The 23,020-nt window shown below is 41.0% G+C and overlaps 1 protein-coding gene across 1 annotated transcript; it reads left to right on the forward strand.

Annotated features, from left to right (window-relative positions):
* Window positions 1–541: 541 nt before the first annotated feature.
* On the forward strand, window positions 542–22,577 carry Rfx (regulatory transcription factor Rfx). The gene is made up of 11 exons (XM_028302587.1): window positions 542–758; window positions 7,965–8,050; window positions 8,944–9,051; window positions 10,432–10,525; window positions 10,875–10,940; window positions 12,761–12,845; window positions 14,471–14,600; window positions 19,747–19,864; window positions 21,034–21,128; window positions 21,282–21,437; window positions 22,395–22,577. The coding sequence occupies exons 2-11, from the start codon at window positions 8,021–8,023 to the stop codon at window positions 22,575–22,577; spliced, it is 1,065 nt and encodes a 354-aa protein (XP_028158388.1). The 5' UTR covers window positions 542–758; window positions 7,965–8,020.
* Window positions 22,578–23,020: the final 443 nt, after the last annotated feature.

Consider the following 23,020-nt stretch of genomic DNA (forward strand, 5'->3'; position numbering starts at 1 on the left):
GAGTCCATTCGCTTCTGTATATATTTTTGATGTAGAAGGTTTGGTTAACTTTTATTATACAACTAACTGTGGCCGCGACTTCGTACGCGTGAAAATAGATTGAACTAGCTGTGCCCGCGACTTCGTACGCGTAAAAGTAGTTTGATTAATATTTCTCGTTTTTGCAATATTTTTCTTTACTACTCCGTCTCTATTGGTTGTAGGATGATTTAAGTTTTAGGCCCTAAAGCCTTCATGGGCTATCTAAGCAACACAAAAATATTTTTTACAAATCTGACCAGTAGTTTCTGAGATTAGCGCGTTCAAGTAAACAAACAATAATCGGGCAACGTTTTAAACACCAATCTTTATCTTAATAAATCAATAATTTCATCATGTTTTTATTCCATCCTTTCATAATATTTTGCGGTGTATTTAGGGTATGAAGATGAAAAACATTAAATTAAAAAATACCTACATTTTCTATTCCTATGTATCCGATTTGGCCCATATGACCCAGGCGCCACCTAGCGATGACGTCTCATTTCAGTTTCATTTTTGGTCGGGGATACCGTAGCCTAGGAAACGGGTGTAGCTACAAGACAACAACATTGATAAGTCAATTTCCCTATCGTGTTACATAAATCTTCATAAATATTCGCTTTATATCACGTTTAGTATCACCTGCAGTTTCATTTAAATCTTGGTTAACCAGTGATTGCAGCTTTTGTGTGGGCCAGAGTGAAGAATTTTTTGACAGATCAAAGTATGGCTGGCAGGTAGGATTTAGTTTAATTTTGTCTCAATTTATCAATCTAAATCACTTTGAAGCACTCTATTGTATTCTTATGCGGAATAATCAGGTAGCAACACATCAGACGTGTATCCCGGAAGGCAAGTGGCGTCCCAAATGTCTCCCCTCGATCCCGGCCGAGCGAGCGAACGATTGCGTATCAATTTTATCACAGAATACATTAGGTGGGAGGGCAGCGGCGGCGGCGCCTGGCACGGCACGAGCCTCACTTGTCTCGCCGTAATATTCTGGGAAAAGTAAAACCAAAAGTACATCACCCTGCTTTATTTATAATTTTTCATGCACACCTTTGATTATCACAAAACGAGAGTGGGTGGAGACTTACTGAAATTGTAATAATTTTTTCGCACATAAAAATATCATACTTTTGATTAACATTTGAATTTCCCACAAAATATCTAAATTACATCCTTTATTCTCAAAAATATCCAAATACTTTTGTTATTTTTTTATGTACAGAAATCAGAATCAAATTATTAAGCAAATACAATAATCACGAACATTTTTTTATTGCACATAAAAAACTATAAAATGTCAACTGTACTAACATTGATTAACATTTTTAGATTTATTACTTCAACACAACTTTTAATGTAATAAAAATCTAAGTTGTCAACATAAACATATAATAAATAAATTCTAAACATATCATACCACCACTCAATAAAACAATAAATATGGCAGCAATAAACTGTTACAATAAATAAGGCAATATGTTCACCGATGCATGTCACGTCAGTAGATGGCAGGTGGCTACACTGGAGCGCGGCACACCTGCACGCACCCCTCACCAACACAGTGACACACACCGCTTCCACTGGTAAACACCTCAGAACCAAAGTACTCAAAATAAGCTTGCCTAACATGGCAGCAGCCACATAGTAACAGTTGTTTGATCAATACAACTCTCAGTGTCTATCAGTAGTGCCTCACAATAATGTGTAACTGTTGTGTTAGAGTGCTATTTTATTCATAAATCCCAAATAACGATTCAAAATGTCCGAAATGGGGTTTGAGAACGTGTTTTACCTTGAGAGTGAGTGCTATTATATAGTTGTTATGTTGAGAGCGACGGTGCGGAGGGACAGATGAGGTGTTGCCTGGATACGCTCCACAGAGGCTCTCCGCCACCCGAGCTCAGGCAGATCAATAACATCTCTATCGCTTGGATAGCGTTATGCAATTGTTTGATTTGGTTTATTTTGTTTGATGTTTTATTATTAAATGTTTCTACTTTATAATTTGTTACATAATATAAAATGAAAATTAGATAAGACTATTTTTCTGAATCACTTTTGTTTTTTAATATGGGAAAAATGGCATTGTTTGTTGATTAGAATTACATATTAAAATTTTAAATTAATATTAGTTTTCAATTTAATTTTCACTGAGGTATAATAACATACACAGGAAAAAAGATTTTTTTTTAACCTTTAACCAGTGACATGACAATTTTATAACACTATACTGCCGTCCAATCACTATAATGCCGTTAACCCACAATTGGTCAATTTTGTCTTTTGAATACCATCCGAATCAGAAAAAAATGCTTAATCTAGCACTATTATCGAAATTTTTATATCTTGTTTAGTTCCTGAGATAAAAAAAATAAGAAAGCCGCTAACTGCTTCGCCTCTGCAAGATTACATAACTAAAATGCAGTTAAATTACATTTCTTAGCTTAAACGCGGTTAAGCGTCTTTAATTGTTATTAGAATTAAAAATTTAAGAAAAATTACAAAGCTTTATTGCCGTTATTTACAATTTCTAGTCAATACAGCCGTTAAGGTACTTTAACGACAATATTGCTAAGCTGCTCTTTACAAAGCTTTAATAGACTCCTCAAGACTAAAACGCCGTTAAGTAAAATTATTAGACTTAAACGCAACAAAGGTCCAATAACGGCATTATAGCTTTGTATTACATGAATTTATTTATTAAAATTGCACTAGTAAATTCACCATTAAGGCTAACCAAATGTAACAATCTATGTGTTTTTTAAATTTTTACAAGACTTAAATGCCGTTAACCTACATTCCTAAACTATAATGCGGCTATGTTCAAAAAGTTGAATGAAGTGTTCTAAGCATCGTTGCGTGCGTCGATCACTCAGCTTTAAAAAAGAAAGAAAGAAAGAAAAGAAAAGCTCAGTCAGAGTTACTGATGTGCCGCTGTTAACGCTCCCGGAAATATTCCTAGCGTTCTCAACAAAATAAATTTAGTTTTAATTTTATGTTTGTTGTTTATTAATATGTGATGTGCAATGTTTCTGTTTTATTATCTAAGACTAGTCGTTATAAACAAGGTATGAAACGTGTTAGTGAGATATTGCTGTCTTGTCACTATTTTCGTGGCTAATGCGCACTGAAACTTTAGGACACGGCAGCGCGGTAATTGAGCATCAGTGTGCCTCTGAGTTTTAAATGATAAGAAAACGTTGCGTTTTGTTTCCTAATTTTAAAAATTAGTAAAAGAAGCCTGGACGTGTTCGATCATTTTACTTGTTCATTTTGTTTTACATCTTCTATGTTAGACGAAGACATAACGTTCGTTTGTTTCAGGCTAATGTCGTTCAACGGCTGGACAAAGGTCTCCTCAAGGATTTCCACAACGATCGGTCCTGCGCCGCCCGCATCCACCTCTTCTGACCTTTACCAGATCGTCGATGGATATGATATAGATGGATTCTAGTAAGGGGCCTGCCTGCCCACACTACGTCTTCAGGCTCGTGGTCGCCATTCGAGAATTTTTCTACCCCATCGGCCATATTCAGCTCTGCCACTTGATTTTAGCAATTCTGCGGGTTATGTCGGTCACTTTGGTTTTTCTACGGATCTCCTCATTTCTAATTCGAGCACGCAGGGAAACTATGCTTGGCATAGCACGCTCCATCTCCCTTTGGGTGACCTTGAGCCTTTTTATGAGGCCCATAGTAAGCGACCACATCTCAAATCCGTATACTATCACTGGCAACTCACACTGGTCACAGACTTTTGTCTTAAGACACTGCGGTATTTCGGACGTGAAAATATCGCGAAGCTTCCCGAACGCTGCCCAGCCGAGCTGGATTCGATGATCAACGTCTCTCTCAAAGTTGGACCTACCTAACTGGATGGTTTGTCTCAGGTATACATAATTGTCAATAACTTCGAGTGTAGTCTCCAACTTTTAGAGGAGTGGGTACAACACGGACATTTGACATGATCCTCTCCAGCCCAGAAGCTTGAAAACATCTTCCAGGGCGGTGGTAAACAGTTTCGGAGATATTACGTCTCCCTATCTCACCCCTCGCTGCAACTAGATAGGTTTCGAGACCTAATCCTGGAGACGGACTGACATTATGACGTTTTTATACGAACCTTTTTTGAAGAGAAGTACCACCATACTTCTTTGCAATGCCGTAGGCGTTTTTCCCTTGAGGATGACGGAATCAAACAGCTTCTGAAAAGCCTTGTACCGGCGTTCCGCCTGCTTTCAGAAGCTCAGCTGTGATTACATCATCACCAGGTGCCTCGTTGATTTTTAGCTATTTGAGAACCATTCTAATCTCGTACAGACTACGGGATATATTCGGCAAGTGTCGGGTCAATCTAGCTAGCACGTATTTTCTATAAAAAATGTGTCAAATGATCCATCACATAGGCTATCCACAACTTATTCAGAAGTCGTGAAACAGGCCCTTACTAAGCGATTGTGAAATATGCCCTTAATGTCGAAAAACGAACAAATGGACAGTAACATTATGTAATTACGTGTAAAAAGATATTTCTGTCATTAAAACAACATTTCACGAAGAAAAAATTAAATTTAGTAAAGGTGTAGTTATATTGAGAATATTACCGTGAACCACTTATATGTCGACTTAATTTGATACTATTTTATTTAAGAATTGTAGTTTATTTCCATTTGATAAACATGATTCTCACCATTCTCACTAACTAGGTGATTATTATAAGCAGCGTGAAGTTAATTTATTAGGTAAGACTTGCCGCGTTGTACATTATTATTGAATTAAATAACTACGAGATCTATATCTCAGTTTTTATTAACTACAAAATATTGTAGTTGTAACATGTTTCAGTAAACAGGCAAAATAATATAAATATATTGCGGCATTGGTAATAAAGTGTCGTCACTTATTATTTTTATTATTGTGAAACTGCTAAGTTTGAGAACTTTCAATAGTTGGTTTTAATTGATCTCAAATAATGAAAATGTAAAGATATTTTTATTTTGTGTTGTCTTTTATGAGTATAGCCTGACCAGGAACATAAAAACCCTCGCCATGTTGCGGAAAAGTAATGGTACTAATTTCTTTTAATGGCAACAGTAACTGAAAACTTCATTGTCATGTCACCTTGCATGTCAGTCTATTGCTGTCAAAGTGTAAACAAACTTTATTTTAAATGTGCGCAATTGATTTTGTGAATTAAATTGCTAAAATCTTTTTAAAGTCGTGAAAGAAAAGTGGTTTACAATGTGTTAAAGTATTTGTCGAAGAGAAATACTAAGGGTTCGGACAATATTTTCATTGAATAATGTTTCCGACAAAGGTTGTCAAATTGACTGACATGTTTATCGCATAGTACAGTCCACTATGAAAATTAGCTGTGGTTTGTTTCAACTACCTATTTTAAAATTTTTTGTCACTTTAAGTGTTGAATTTTATGGAATTGGGAAAGAAGTACCGAGTTTGAAGCTAAGTAGCTAGTACTTAGCTTAAATGCCGTTATGGTGAAAAGTTTTGTTTTTAACTGCATTTTAGTCTTGTAATCAAAACGAATCAAACAGGCATACCAATAGTTTCGTAATTTATGTGTTAATACTAGACTTAAATGACGTTAGCTAACATTAGCTGCATTTAAGGCAAGTATTTTCACGTTAAAAAATAATAGTTTTACCGAGCTAAAACGTCGTTAAACTATTTAACGGCATTAAAGTTTAGTAGAATTATTAGTTAGAAACTCATTTTACAAATGTATCAAAGTTATTCAAGATCCAAAACTTAAACGCCGTTAAGGTAGCCATACCGGCGTTTTAGTTGTGTATATTTTGAGATATTATTTCAATAATACTGAGTTAAAATGTATAAATTAAAATATTTCAAAATCTATAATATGTAGCGTCGTGAGAGTTTGTGTCAATTGTAGCTCTTAAAAATACCTTTAAAATGATATATTTAAATTACAAATTACTCTTTTACTTTTGTAACAGCGATTTTTTTTTAATTCGTGATCTTTAAACTCGTTTTTCTCCGAAAGTGGTTTTTGCACTTAACGGCGTTATAGTGATCGGACGGCAGTATAAGGGACATGACGTCTCACAGGCTACTACTTCAAAATCGAAAAATTTACAAAATTACATGTGGATTATTTAAAATTGTGTTTGTATTTAACTATTGGTATGCCAATAAAACAAATTTAAATGAATTCAATAATTTTTTTTATAATTACATAGAAAAAAAACTATAAATACCAATTATGGTAATTTTCAGCCTCAATTGACATGAGGTCCTTTTTTAGCATTTTAATAGACTTTATATAAATTCTTTGTCAAATTTAATACTTTTTACTAAAAATCTAATAATATAGACACCGAAAAAACATAAAAGCCACTTCTGAAAACTAAAAATAAAAATTCTGACACCCCCTCAATTTGACATAAAATCAATGGCAATTTTTGCACAAAAGGCGAGACCATTGCAAACATATGAGATTGTAACACCCCGACACACGTGTACTGTGGCGGCATAGCATGGGTTGGCACCCGGGGCGACCCCCTCCCCCCCTTCCCACCCCTCATAAGACCATAAGTTGGGTGTTCATATTGCGGGGGGCTAATGAACCCCAGAATTGTCAGGCGTCCTACAGAATTTTCGGGTTACCGATTTGAAGACGAAAGATGTTAGTACTAAGTCATGAGCTATCGTATATGATGATACCAATCGCATGAACCCCCTTATCATGACATATCAGATGCGACGTCCTTGTCATGCAGATGCACCTGTGGGTACTAATCTGCGCGACTGAATTGTCACTCCGTTGTCACCCCCCTGATACTTGGCACCCGGGGCGGACCCCCCCTCCCCCTTACGCCGCCACTGTCCGCTGTGTACATTGATATTCTGTGTAGTTTAGGCAGACAAATGCTGCATGCCCTTCGCTTGGCTTGACTTGTTTCAGGATGGAACAGACAGTCCCATCATTTGAACCTTGACGAGGTTCAAAAGGTTCATACGATGGACCGAATGTTCGTAATATTTTATTATTTGATGAATTCGTGGACTGGAGTTATCTTTTCCTAGTCTTTTCTGCCATTTTGCACTAAAAACAAAAAGTAGAGTGTAAAAGTTTTTGTATGACAACTAGGGACATGTAGCCTCACAGGCTACGATCGATTTTCTAATTCGTATAACTTTCGTGCAAAACAACCGATAACACGACTGCCTTCTTTGATGGTCGTTTTAGCTCTAAAACAAAAGCTACTAAGACGCTGGGTCGCGGCAAGCGAGGGGAAGTGGTCAATTCTAAGAATTTGAGAAACATGCGACGCCTGTGAGACTACGTGTCACTGGTTAAAGGTTAAACAAGCTGATAGATCTTGTATGCTTGACTGTATATTTTTTTTCATTCATTTTGATAATAGAGGAAACCAATCAAAGTAATACACATAATGATGTGCAATTAAATATAAGGTTTCATTAGTGAGTGCAGGTAGATCAAAGGGGTGGCAGCCCTTGTTGTTCACAACAGGGGGAAATGCAATTTGCCATAGATTAAGTTGCATAGGTATTATCTGGTGTGTAATGAATATCATGTTACTTTTTAGCTTTTTAATGTTTCTGTTTTGATGATGGGTTTATTTTTTATACATTATTTATTTGTGACCTATTTTGGCTATTTCATTACGATTTCTAGCACACCCAGATTCGAGATAAAAAAAACATATAATGATTTTTTTTTCGAAATTGCCGCGTGTGGAATTCAGTGGCGAAGACCCTTACGGATCTTAATTTTGAACCACTGCGTCATAATGACGCATTTGTAAAGTACGATATTCCACAAATTAATTTTTCAACATGAGTCTATCTGCCATCTTAAAACAATACAGCATGGTATGTGTGTCATGGACTGTGAAGAGTTGTTATGATGGGTATGGTATTCTGTTGCAGATTTTGAGTGCGGCGACGAGGTTCTAGTGGAGTCGTCGCCGCCCGCTTCGCCAGACATGGCGGCGCGACTCGCGGCCCCCACTCAGGTAAATGGCTATGGACCAGCCATTAGCTCACTTGGTCCTTCTTTCAAACTTGTAGCTCACTTGATTCGCTCATTCACTTGGTTCTTCCGAAGTTATTTAGTTTGTAGCTCACTTGATTCCTTTGAAGGGTTGTCGAAACGTAGATGCTGCTACGTAAAGACAAGTCTGTTTGAGGTTCCTTCAGAGGGCTGCAGAAACGTTGCGTTGAGCGGGCCATCTGTCCAGATAAAACTAAAAAGTATGAAGAAGTCGCTTTATTTGACTTCAAGTTTTGCAGCTCAATCTTGGAACTCTGCAGGACTCCATACTTATTTCGATTTTTCTTCCTCACTAATGCGCCAGTTGTCTACACATACCTACAAGTTCATAGCTTCACGATCCTACTACATATACACAAGGTAGTTTGCCGAAAATGGACTTTGACTTAACATCGAAATTCCATTTCGACGATTCCTATCGATTCATTATGATTGACCTATTTATGAGTAGCTCACGAGTAGTTACAGCTTGAGTCTACTTTCGTTTCAGCCAAATGACGTCCACTGCTGGACAAAGGCCTCCCCCAAGGTTTTCCACAATGAACGGTCCTGCGCTGTCCGCATCCAGGCTCTTCCCGCGACCTTTACCAGATCGTCGGTTCACCTAGTAGGAGGCCTGCCCACGCTACGTCTTCCAGCCCGTGGTCGCCACTCAAGAACTTTCCTGCCCCAACGGCCATCGTCTCTGCGAGCTATGTGCCCCGCCCACTGCCACTACTTTGGTTCTCCTGCGGATCTCCTCATTTCTGATTCGATCACGCAGGGAGTCTACTTTAAAAAAGCTTAAAGTCGTATCTGATTGTTTTACAACCGAAGCTTAAACTTGTAACTAACTTGTAGCTATGTTGTGATCAGGGAACGAGTAACGGCGCGGGCGGCGGCGGGTCGCCGAGCGCGGTGCGCGAGCTCATCGTCATCCCCGAGCTGCCCAACTCCATACATCTGCAGCACGCCATACAGCAGGTAATCATTAATAGATCCCCACTAGGTGGACCGACGACCTGGTGAAGGTCGCTGGAAAAACCTGGATGCGGGCAGCGCAGGACCGGTATGGAAACCCTTTGTCTAGCAGTGAACGTCGTTTGGCTGAAACGAACAAACGATTTGATAGATAGAGTAACTAGGTACATTATTTCAGACCATGGAAGTAAGATAAGTAAAAGAATTGAAAGATCTTAATTGATTGGGCTTAGGAGTACATTTGCAAATGAAGAGATGTTGAACGCTACCCGCAGTTCAGACAAAAGTGACGTTCTCGGCACCTCACCTCACGGCATAGAATTTTCATAGTCGTCATAGTTAGTTACCGGTCCTTGGATAATTTTAGTAGGTACTATAACGTTTCCTTGGCGGTTAGTTCACCTTGATTGCGCTACGCTAATACGAAAACGTGTGTAAATTACCGCGAAACGACAAGAAGTTTGGTGGCTTTTATGAGACTTGAAACTATTCTAGATTTGTCATAATGTTAGGGTTGATGATTACGTTCCCTAAATACGGGCACCGTATTCAAATTACATTTCACATTCACTTGGCAAGCACCCAAATCTATAGTAACGATAAATTGGCGTGAAATGAACAACGTTTAATGAATGTTTTAGAAAAAATGTAGGATATATCGTTCTACCCACATTTTTAATTCTTTGTAAGCAGTTATTTGTTGTAAATTCGATGGCTATCTGTAGGATGTTCGAGAAATGAAGCAAAGAAAAAAAGTTAATTTCCTATAATATCAGGATGTTTAAAATTTGGGATTTCACTAAAAGCGAAGCCATTTCAGTATTTCGTAAAAAGGAGTTCGTCAATTTGAAGGCACTTGAAACTTGACGTTTGAGTTTAACCGAAACTGCTTAAATATTTTTTTATATTGTGATGTATATTTTGGTGCTGCAATCGTATATGAAAGAAAAGCGATATGTTACAAGAAGCTGCCACAATTTGGTAGCATCAGCTGATAGAAAGTGACGCATTTTCATTGCGTGCGCGATTATGCGTGCAGGCCAGACAGTTTTTATATCCGTCTGTGGAAAACTACTGGAAATGGCGATTTGAATTACACTTCTGCTGATGCTGAATTATTACGTTGGCAGGTAGAATGGAATAGAATAGTTTTTATTTGAAAGAAAGGTATACAAGCAGGCAAGACAAAGGTACATAAAGAAAGAGATACACAAGTGGACAGATAGCTGCTTGTGCCCCTCTGACAAAAAGGCACCCGCTCAGCATACATCAAGACCGCGCCAGGGCTTGTCTCGAAACTGATTTTCAGCGAGGGTCCTCTTTTGTCAGCAGGTAGTTTGAACTCATTGAGTAGTTTTGTAAATTATTGTTTTTGGTACCCAGGTGTCGAGCACTGTGCAAGTGGAGGTCAACGGTGAGAGCTCCGGCCAGTCCAGCCCCACCACTGAAGCCCAGCACACCTACATAACCGTTGCAAGTAAGTGTTTGTTTACGCTACTATGCACGTGTCACTTGTATTTATTTTGATTACCCAGGGGATTGACGTCATAGCGCTGTGCCATTAGACAGGAATTACAGAAACTGCATACTGGTAGATAATAAAAATTGCCAGTTAACTGGTGCTTGTGAGTTGTGACTTGTGACGTAATTTGGCACGAAAGAAGACACTTATTATTTTTATTTATTACCTTACAATTTGGACAAATTAGAATCCAGTAAGTTTAAGTAATGCATGTATACTTTTATTTGTAGGCATGTATTTATTTATTTTTGTTTGCACATTATGTTTGTTTAGCACATTTTATTTTGTTTGTGTGGGCGCGCAGTGCAGGACTCGTGGCGTGGCAGCGAGGCGCTGACTGTGAAGACCGAGGCCGACAGTGACCAAGAAAGCAAGTTTTAATTTTTCGTTGGCTTTACCATGCTATATTTTGGTTCTTGCAATTTAAAAAACTGCTTACGTTCTTTTGTTCGTGAAATTATCGATGCGCGCGCGCCGAAAATTCTTGATTTCGAAGAGTAACCGTGATGATTACTTTTGGGAATCAAGATAACTCTACTAAATTATAGATAGCCGTATAATTTTGTTTGTTTGTATGTAAAAAGGTTATCTCTCATGTCATCATATTCGCAAAATTACTTTGGCGTGTATTCGTGATATAAAGATGATGAAACATGTTGTCTGTACTTTTCTGTTCACGTGACCTGTTTTTTATTTGCAAGAACTTCAAACAAATAACAACAATAACTTACGTGTGCTTTGGTGCAGGGTTTTATTGCGATGTCCTCTATTTATGATATCACACAACACACTAACGTCGCGGAAGCTTTGATCGCGCCTTTGATCTGGACAAATAATACACAACAGATTCACCCTCCGAAATTCAATCTGATTATCTCTACCTGTCAGTGCGATATTAAAAGTGCTTGTTAATTTTTTGCTATCAATCAAAAATGGTCTTTAGTGTGTCGATGTAGGTAGTAGTTTTAATCGCGGAGGGGTTGTAATAATGGGGTGTAATTGCGGATTATCTACCTGGATGGTTCGAGAGATATCACGACAGGTGCTGGCTACCTTTGAGTTGACGCGTGCCAAGCGCCCTTCCCCGCGCCGCTATGTGTCTGCGATAATCGGGTGCTCCCTTTTTTCGTGTTTATGTGTTGTAACTTTACATTATTTTGTGAGATAAAATCGAGATTAATCTGATCATTTTGTTTGATGAGTTTTTGTTAAAATGTGTGATACATATAGTAAGTATTGTGCAACACAATAACACTTCTCACTAACAATTCTTTGGTGCTTTATCTGTCATCTAAAAATCTTCAAGTACTAATTCTGGCTTAACCGGGGTAGTTATATTCTTTCTAACCATCGAAGAACGAGAGTGCTAAATTCGGAGGTTGCTCAAAGTGATTTTGTCTCAGTGTATTATCTATAATCTAAATAGATTTAAAAAAAGAGTCGCTAGATGTTTCTAAGCGCTAAATTCGTTATAAAAGAAGTAAGGCTTAAGACAGTTAAAGAAAAAAACAACATTGGTCTATTTACATGAGAAAATAAGACGTCATCCAACTGTTTCACAGAACGGCGCCTGTCGTTAAAAGCAAAAATACGCGTACCTACACTTTTAATAATACTGTGTACTTGGTATATAAAACATACGATTGGGCTAAAAAATTGAGAAAAAATTGAATTGTGGACAGCCTGTATAATAAATCCAGTACATAGTCAATAAATGCTCTACAAAGGGGAAAGTTTGCAATTATATCGCTTACATCTCTCTTACAATGGTCAAAATACAGGTGGGGTGGTAGGGTGGGTGTCGCTAGAGCGAGAGCGCACGCATTAGAGCGGGACGGGCGTCTGTTAGGCCGGTGCGTGTTTCTGGGAAGTCTGGTCCAGGGCAAGTTGCCTGGGAGATCTCCGGCGGTATGGAGGTGCCTCGCTACCGGTCCTATTACCCCTGTGAGTTACACCCCCGGGCCTAAGGTTTCTGTGCCATAATTATAGGTTGCCGTGGCACTGTCTCGGCGCTGAGATCATTATTCATTATAGCGTTGGGCGTGGGCGAGATATCGGCTGCTGTCTTGGAGCGCGACTTATTCTTTCGTAGCTATCTCTCGTGCTAACAGTCATTAACATCCTCCATCTTGTGGTACTAACAGTATTGAATTAATTTAACTGTTATTAATTAGTGGTTGTTTTCCGCAGGCGAGGGCGGTAACGGCGTGAACTACCATGTGCAATACGTGGAGCCTCAGGAGCTGTACGGGCAGAACCACCAGCAGCAAGCAATGTAAGCTTTTCCTTTGTTTCATTAAACATTTTCATCACAAATCTCCATCGGGTGTCCTGTTTTACGTACACAAACAATTTTCTTTTGTTTTATTTATACATTTTTCGAAGAAGTGATTTTCAATGCGAAATAGTAGGCATAAAATTACTGCGCGGCCATACATTTTAATAAAGTGAATAAGATGTGTACCAAGCCACAATTTATTTTTCGCCGCTGATTTGAATTTGCGATGACTTCTAATAAGATTTTATTTATTAATATCAATATTTTCACACATTTTACGTTAAAAATAACATATACCTTTGGACGTGCTTCAGTAACAACCAGTTTATATGGGACTTTAAAAAAAATCTTACTATCTTTTATCTTTGTTATTATTGCGCCAACATAATGAAAAAACCTTATAATGAACCATGTAATGAACATTATCAATAAATTTCTTGTTCTTATCCCCTAAATTGTTGGGGCGTTGGTACTTTAAAATACAGCAAACCTTCAACCAAAGATTTGAATACTACATTTTCCGGCGTTCTAAGCTTGACACCAAGCCTGTGCTAGCTGCGGCAAGCCATTAAATATGTAATTGTGTATTTGGTGGGCTTATTTACACGCAATGAGTTTCTTCGCAACAAATATTGGCGGTGCAAGCCACGTGCCAGCTTACAAGCGACTGCATCCGAACAAAGCGGTTGCCATGGAAATCAAACTACATCTAGATGCGGTCTAGCGTCTCTAGAGACGCGTTGTAGTTGTTTGTTTTATAGGTGAGCGATTTTCATCGCACTGGCCCTCTGCCCCTCTGGGGCCTCTGAAAAAGCAATTTGAGGTCATTTTGGTGAAGATTTTACGAGCAGCACACAGCATCATCCTTGAAGCAGTCAGTATTATTGTTTCAAGCTGTGCGGCTAAATAGAAATTATCTTATTTTCTATTCATTAGAATATGTGACATTGCTTGAGCACTTACGAAAGCTCTCAACGGTTTGCAAGTGTCTGCTCAAAAAGTTGATTACGAATGCTTGAGTTAGTTAATACTAAATGCTCAAGCTGTCCGTGTACGCCGGGATTTTAATTTAAATAAAAATAAGACTCGAATTCCCTATAAAATTCTTGGATCCGCAGAATGCTAATAGTCGTGACGCACTTTGTGCCGTCAAGACCATAAACTGAGCGGATATACCATTTTGATTTAGTATCTTGTTAGTTATCGGTGATATTATAATAATTAATTAATTATTTGAATGTTGAATGTGATGACATACCTACGTCGTGTTACCAAATAAATATTTTTCTTTCATTCTTTTTTTCCGACGTCCATCGCGCGTACGGATATTCATTGTACCTATGTGTGCCGCTACCCTGGCATCATTCATCGATTAGGCCTTGTATCCACTTCAGCATGCTCAAATGAGCCGCTTAAGTTTCGGCCAAACCAACGCGTGCGGTTCGCGTCGGCAATGGCGATGGCGCGACGCCGCGACATGACGCGTTGATGTGAACTCATCTCTACTAATTCATATACGACATGTGATCGCTATCGCGCAGCACGCTGGTTGCGTTGGTTTCGAACCTTTAACGAACTTTAGGCTTTATCGTCATATATACAAAGTCGCTTGTGGCCCGCAGGGAGACGCTGCGCACGTACCCGGTGTACGGCGTGGCGACGGTGGGCAGCGGCGACGCGGGCCCCAGCGACTGGCCGGCCGGCGCCTCCGCCGACTACACGGCCTACGGAGTCGTGGTGAGTCTGAACAAGGTAAATATACTTCTTCTGCACTTTTATTACAATAGAACCATAGAGATATAGGCGATTATCACACTGCACCGCGTTCCGCCGCGGTCGCGTGGCGACAATAACGAATCCCGCGCGCAAACGCGTTGTCAGTGTGTTGTGCCGCGCGTGTTTTCTATACAAACAGGTACTTGCATATAATGATTAAATTTGTCGTCCCGCGTACCGCGGCAGAGCGCGGTGCAGTGTGATAATCGCCAGAGTGATGCCAACTAATGCGCTGAGTTCGAAACTCAGTGTCGCATTAGAAATTCACATACACAAAGTAATCAAAATTATGTTCATTATCCACTGCGATATCAGTACTCAACTTCGAATAATCTTTAGTACTATGCAAGCAATGTAAACTGTTTACATTACGACGTCGCTGCTGTCATCATTGCTGTTACGAGCAATGTGTTCTGTTTTTGGGCATATTGCTGCGACACCGGCCCCGCCCCCTTGTCACATTTCCCTTTAGTTTCTGTGAGCTGTGAATATAACATTATTTTAAGAAATTATAAAAACGTAACTGAAGTTTTGGGCTTGATTAATGGGTCACACAAAAGAGGAGATAAACGAGCTAAAGTCGCTGACATAGCCCGACGGATTAGCAAGCTAAAGTGACAATGAGCAGGGCACATAGTACGCAGGCAAAAGGTGGACCGACGACCTGATAAAGGTAGCAGAAAGGAGCTAGATGCTGGCCGCTACCAACCGTGCGATGTGGAAGACATTGGGGGAGGCCTATGTTCAAAATTCAAATTCAAAAATTCAAATATTTAGAGTAGTTTAAGAAATTTAAAGAACTATTGATAGTGACGTGCTAAATTTTAGACGCGAGACAGGTAGAGGCGTATCCCGCGATTCCCGACGCGCGCTTGTTTCAGGGTGCCTTTGACTGCCCTCTAAAGTTATCCGCTCACCTTTACCGACAGATTTCTCTTTGTCGTTTTTGCTGGGGGAGGTTTTTCGTTCAAACAAAGCCTACAGTATTTTTATATGATTTTAAAACCCTGTAAAGTACTTGGTATATTGTACGAGATAGCGTTGAATGGAAATCATGCTGAGCGAGAGAACAAATGCGACGTCGACGTGTTCCATGTTCTATTGTTTTATACTACTTTATCTACAGTTAGGTTAGGTTAGGTTACAAACACACATATACCCATTACACACTCAAATTCATACTTACATCCTTCACGCACACACGCACATATACACACATATACACACACGCACACACACACACACACACCCACACACACAAATAAACATACACATACGTACATACATACACACACTTCTATACAAAATACCTACCTACATTATATTTGTCTAGGGAAGAGCGGTATCACCTGGCGTACACCTTATGCCTAAAGGGTGATTCCATTGTCAAAGATTTTGTAAAAGGTTTATATTGAAATAAAAATTATTATTATTCTCTTTATTAACTTTGGTTCTTAATTTTAAATATTTTTTTACAATGTAAATTATCAAAAAAAATAAATAAAAATACATTATAAAAAAATACTTAAAAATAGTTATTCCGCTGGTAGCGGAGCAGGGCCCAAGCTACCGGTGGTCAGGGTCACAGGCTGAGGAACCTCCGGACAATGCGTGCCGTGCTGAGGATCACCGCCTTTTGTATCTGACCCTTGAGCCAACCATCCAGCGAGAGCTTCTTTAGATGTTGGTCGAAGCTCTTCGCTATTAGCCCGTTTGCCGAGACAACTATCGGGACAATGATCGTCGAGTCAACATCCCACATGGCGGTCACCTCGTGGGCCAAGTCAAGGTATTTGCTTTGCTTTTCCTTCTCGGCCTTCACGAGGTTTTCGTCATGCGGGATGGTAATGTCAACGAGCATTGCCCGACGTTGGGATCGGTCAACCACCACAATATCAGGCTTATTACAGACAATAGTCCTGTCTGTGATGATAGAACGATCCCAATAGAGCAATGCATGACCATTTTCGAGAACTGGCACCGGCTGGTATCGGTAATAAGGCGTCTCAGATTCAAGAAGGTCGTACTGAAGAGCAAGTTGCTGATGGATGATTCTGGCTACTAGGTTATGCCTGTGCAAGTACTCACCGTTAGCAAGATGCGAACAACCAGAAATTATATGCCTGAGTGACTCTCCGGGACGGTGGCATGCTCGACAAATGTCGACCGTACCGTCCTTCAGGATATATTTTCGGTAATTGTTCGTCATCATGACCTCGTCAGCAATTGCACAAGCAAAACCCTCGGTTTCCCCAAAGAGGTCACCGAAGCGTAGCCAGTTCACCGAGGCGAGGAGGTCTACATCAGGACCTGTAAGGGCCCGATAGAACCTCCCGTGCAGCTCCTTGCTCTTCCATACGTCCTTCCGATCCGCGACGCTCAGGACCTTTGGCTTGCGCCAGTTCTCGTTCGCCAAGGAGAGCGGCGTGAGGCCTTTGTCAACTGCCACAACATCGCGATGCATTCCGCACTCATTGGCAAGGAAATAATCCCTGAGACTGCACACTTCACGGTTGTGGAGGTTCTTGGCATTTAAAAAGCCTCGACCACCCCACTTCCGTGGAATGTACAGTCTCATCACAGATGAACGCGGATGTAACATGCGATGTTGTGTGAGCTGCTGACGTACCTTCCTATCCAGGGCGTCAAGTTCAGTCTGAGTCCATCTTAGTATGCCGAAGGAGTATATCAATAGAGGCATCACCCAACCGTTGAAAGCTCTTACTTTGTTGCCGCCAGACAAAAGACTATTAAGAACTTTTGTCAGTCGGCTACAAAAGCGTTCTTTCACCGATTTTTTGATGTCTTCTACAGATATACCTAACGATTCTGACATACCAAGATACTTATAGGTCTCAGTTTCGGAGAGAGATTTGAGTGTCATTGTCTCAGAAAGTTGTAAATTCGGGGAATTCACAACTTTTCCCCGCTCTACATGTAAGACCGCACACTTGTCTACACCAAACTCCATCCTGATGGCGTTGCTAAATACCTGTGTGGTTTTTAGCAACTTCACCAGGTCTTGTCGTTTTGGTGCGAACAACTTGAGATCATCCATGTAGAGCAGGTGACTAATGACCTCACCCCCTCTTCGAAGCCGATAACCAAGCCCTGAATCCTTTAACAGAGTGCTAAGAGGATTCAGTGCTAGGCAGAACCATAAGGGACTCAAACTGTCACCCTGGAAAATGCCTCGCTCAATCCTTATGAAGTTCAATGGATCAGGAGACCTCTCACTACCACCTGGTTGCCGAAGGACTGTAGTCCACTGCCCCATGCATGAGCTTAAAAAGGATCTCAGAGTTGCATCTACCTTATACAACTCTAAAATCCTCTCTAGCCATGAATGAGGCACCGAATCATAGGCCTTCTTATAGTCAATCCAGGCAGCAGAGAGAGCTTTCCTGCTCCGTCGAACTTGTTGGCTAATGGTCATGTCTATGAGGAGGAGCTCTTTAGTACCACGAGACCCAACCTTACATCCATTCTGAGCAGGGGCCAAGATATTGTTCGCGACAATATGCGTATTAATTTTTGTGGTCAGAATAGATGTAAGGAGCTTGTAGATGGTAGGCAAGCATGTAATCGGTCTGTAGTTCTTTGGGTCCATGGTACTACCAGATTTGTAGAGCAAGGTGGTGACACCGGTAGTCATGAAGGCTGGAAGGGAACCGAGCTCGAGGGCTTCTTGGAATTGTTATTATTATTATTATTAATTATTAGTTAGGAAAAACCTAAAAGGTAATTATAAAGGGCACTTGAATGTCGACGTAACTAAACTTACGCTGTGGCGCCAAGGCGAACATCCCATTGTGGAAGATTCACGCATGCGCTGTAATACGCGTCCTGTCCTGACAGTGCTGGCAACCTACAAATACACGCTATGATCAAGGACATTTAATTAAAATCTCCTTGATCTTAGCTTATACGAGTATTAGCTGAGCCCGCGACTTCGTGCGCGTGAAAATAGTTATTTCCCGGTTTTCTTTACTGCTCCGCCCCTATTGACTGTAGGGTGATGTTATTATAGCCTTAGAGCGCTTTCACATTAGGCATCAGCGCGGCAGCGCGTCTGTCGCGCATTTGTCGCGCTGCTAAATCGCCTAAATCGCTTTAAAGCCTTCCTCGATAAATAGGCTATCCAACACAAAAATATATTTTTAAATCGAACCAGTAGTTCCTGATATTAGCGCGTTCAACCAGATAAATGAACAAACTTTTTAGCTTTATAATATTAGTATAGACGGTACTTAGAAAAAAAAAAGTTCTTTTTAAGCAGTTTTTAAATACACTCGACAGCAAATAAATCGCACCACCCGCGACAAGCATTTTCAAACGTATGCATCCCTACTTCCCACCAATATTGGCACCATTTAAAAGCCTAGTTCTAAACTTCATTTTATTATAGGAAAGGTTTTTACCCCAAAAATGTGTCTTTACAAGGATCCAGAGTCACTTCTTCAAAAAATAGGTAGTTACGCTATAGCCATTTTTTATGACTATAAAACTGTTAAGTTGGGATTAATCGCTATCCATCTGTTAAAGAGGACACGTGTGATCATTATTTGGTTTTATAACCATAAAATTTGGTCTAATTGATCCCAGAGGTGAGCCCAAAGTGAGGTCTTTTTTCAAGTCACATTTATGGTATATGTTAATCATTTATTTATATATGGTATATGTTAAGAAATTAAATGTGTTTTTCTTTAAGGATATTTATTGGGCTTTCAAATAACACCAATATTGTTGGGGCACCATTATTGTGTCAAAAGAAAATCTTTAAAGTTCGCGTCGCGGGTGGTGCGATTTATTTGCTGTCGAGTGTATAATCATGGTTTTGACTGAGACTAAGGCCCCAAACAGACGGTGAAACGCAACTGCAACGAAACTGCAACTTTCTGATGATTCTTATGAATGAAACTGAAACTGAAAGTTTCAAACTGGTCGCGTCATGTGTGGTCTCTCAACGGACGCTATGGCAGAAACTTAGATGTAACTCAAAAGTAACTAGCAGTTGCAGTTTCGTTACAGTTGCGTTTCACCGTCTGTTCTGGGCCTAACTAGTCCCATTGCCCTAGCGTCATAGTTGTGACTGAGACCTCAGGAGTCCCATTGCCCACAGGTGGGCGGCGACGAGACAGAAGCCGAGGCCGGGTCTCCGCCCACGCCGCCCGCGCCGCAGCCGCGTATGCCGCCTGCCACCGTGCAATGGCTGCTCGACCACTACGAGACTGCTGAAGGTACGAGATTACTGCTAAGCTTTCAGGATTATCGTCATCAGTAGGCCTAATGCCCGTTTTTACCATCAAACCCCATTTTTAAGTAACCCCTTTGAAAACAAAATTCATGTTATTTCCTACAGCTGTAGGAATTAAAATTCAGGTTGTATTTCTTCAGCTTTATTTGTATTTTCTCCAGGATAAAAACCACAAAAAATAGGAAAGTCTTAACCGTCTTAATACCAATCGTCTTCTGTTTGAAATCCCGTCGTTCTTACTTCCTCACTCATTTGTTCCCTCTCACTCACTCCCTTGCGTTCTGTTTCACACTCCCACACTCTAACTTAGAAATTAGGGATTGATAGTGAAAACGGGCATAAGATACGCGCCGTGATAACTTTTATCGACGTCAAAATATATGGGCAAAATCGATAAAATAGCGTGATAACCGTTTATCGCGGTGCGCATCTTAGGCCTACTGGTCATAGTTTCCACTGCAGAACGACCCTCTCTGATTGACTAGTGTTTGGAGATCTTAAGGGTCATCATCAAGGTTTTATAGACGCCACAACAGGATAACGACCGTCTCTGATTTACCAGAGGCAAATGGAGTGTTGGAGATCTTAGCTATGCGTGTGCCTCAAACATTTGGACTGCACTTCTGATGCCATTTATGCCACATCATTAAATAAAACTGAATATACTGTGTGTGTATATTTATTTAATCTGTTCCCCTTTTTATTATGTGTTAAGGTTTTATATTGTAAATGTGAACTTTTAGAACTTTAATGAGTCTTGAATATAATGGCATTTTTAGAACAGTAACACATCCCACGTAGAGCGACATATCGTCTAATTGGTCTCCTGGTGTTGTCCAGACGTAACTGTATTGTTGACGTACTATTTGACGCTTAGTGTAGTCTACCGGCCAACATATTGTACGTAGCGTATGGCGACATGTCATCACACTGAGAGTAGGCGCACACCGTTGATTTTTCGTCGGCCGATAGTTTAGTCGGGCTGTTGATCAGTATGGGCATGTATGGGAGTGCGCACACTACGCCGATTCGATTTGGCCGATTCTTCATAAAATTTGAAATCGGGCACAACTACCGGCCAACTAGAAATCAACGGTGTGCGCCTACTCTGATGTAGCTTAGGCTTCGCACTTAACAGTAATCTGATCGCAGGCGTGTCGCTCCCGCGTTCGACGCTCTACGCGCACTATCTTCGTCACTGCAGCGCGCACCGCTTGGAGCCCGTCAACGCGGCGTCGTTCGGCAAACTCATCCGCTCGGTGTTCCTCGGGCTGCGCACGCGCCGGCTCGGNCGCGCCGCCGCCGCCTGACGCTAACGAGGAGAAGAATGATGCTATTGATGCACTGGTCAGTGATACTGCTTACACAATTTATTTTCGTTCGTTCGTTCGTTCGTTCGTCTCATCCGCTCGGTGTTCCTCGGGCTGCGCACGCGCCGGCTCGGCACGCGCGGCAACTCCAAGTACCACTACTACGGCATACGCGCCAAGGCGGGCAATGACGCGCCGCCGCCGCCTGATGCTAATGAAGAGAAGAACGATGCTATCGATGCGCTGGTCAGTGATACCACTTACACAAATAAGGCTGAGTTGCACAAGCTAACTTTAATTAACTGTAACTATAACGGTACTTTTTGTATGAATTTTGACAGACTTTTGAAGATTGGTAAGGTTAAAGTAAGATGGTGCAACCCAGTTTTACTTTCTTTTGTTTGTTCGTTTCAGCCAAATGACGTCCACTGCTGCACAAAGAATCCTCAAGAATTCCATAACGATCGGTCCTGCGCTGCCCTCATCCTGATTCTTCCCGCGACCTTACAACTTACGTATACGATGATTCGCGAAGTCCATTTCTGGTGAAACATAAAACTCCCTGACGCGGACGTTGTCTCGGCCATCCGTTGCATTTTTGTTGAAGTTCGTTAGTTTTTCTGAACTTACTTTGCACTTAGCCTTCTGGTTGAACCGTTTGGCGTGATTTGTGGTTCTATTTCTGCTCCAATCAACCCAGATTGATCCAAAACGCGAGGAGCCTGTCCAAGTTTCTGCAGGATTCCGGCAGAATTTTGGACCGTAGATCTACCATATTCCTGCATTGACTTATGACTTCACGCAGTCTCTGCCACATGCTTGCCTTATGGCGTGAAACACTCGTACGACAGAGGCCCCTTAGGTTATCTAAGTTATGTGAAATTACAGGGGCAAAACGAGCAATGTCATCAAAACATTGTGTTGTTGTAGTATGTGTACGCGCCACCCTCACACTAAAATAAGCCTATATATTTGATGTTGCTGTGTAAATGAATACACAAATATACTCGCATCGCACAGTATAAACTGCTTTCATTGACAACTCCCGGTCCCCACATTACATGGCGACGCTGCCAGTGCTGCCTTAGGGCAGTGCTGTGCAATAATAGAATAAAATTAAATTGGTGTTAAATAAATAAGGTGACAGAACTTTGTAATATGGACTAAAATAAACAATTGGCGAAAAATAAAATCGTGATACAGGAGGTCCGCGAGCCCGAGCCGGAGCGCGAGGCGGTACACAGCCCGGCGGGCCTGGCCGGCCTGGCGCACCGGCAGTACCTGGGGCCCACGCCGGCGCCCGACCCGCCGGCCCTATCGCTGAGCGACCACCCGCCCGACGCCGGCGCCGCCGCCGTGCGCGCGCTGCGGGACCACCACAGGTGAGTTTTATCGAGGCATTTTATCGATTTTAGGCGATATGCCCTTTGTCTCCTAAGATTGACGATAAAAATGTATCGCGATACGCATTCTAGGCCGGTTGGTATCACTGACAATAGCACATCCATCGCAGAGCGCGAGCGTGGTAATAACAAAGCAAAAGCAGTTTGCGTCATATCATTTTTTTTTATATAATTAAAGATTATTAGTAATTTGTTATTACACAAATTACTAATACTCCCCCGCTAGCCCCTACTAAGCTAAATATGCTTGTGTCACGAGTGAGCTCACCACAATAGTCGAGCGGCGGCGGGGACCGAACCCGCGTTCCCCGGATCACGAGTCGGCCAGTCCGACCCCTTCACCGTTCGGCTATCGTGACTTTTTAATTAAATGATCTCTAAAAGTATTTCCACTATGACCAGTTCTGTGCTGTGGGTATCCAGGTG

Source organism: Ostrinia furnacalis, unplaced genomic scaffold, assembly GCF_004193835.3.
Source record: "Ostrinia furnacalis isolate ACB-3 unplaced genomic scaffold, ASM419383v2 OfSCF0088, whole genome shotgun sequence".
Classification (NCBI taxonomy): domain Eukaryota; kingdom Metazoa; phylum Arthropoda; class Insecta; order Lepidoptera; family Crambidae; genus Ostrinia; species Ostrinia furnacalis.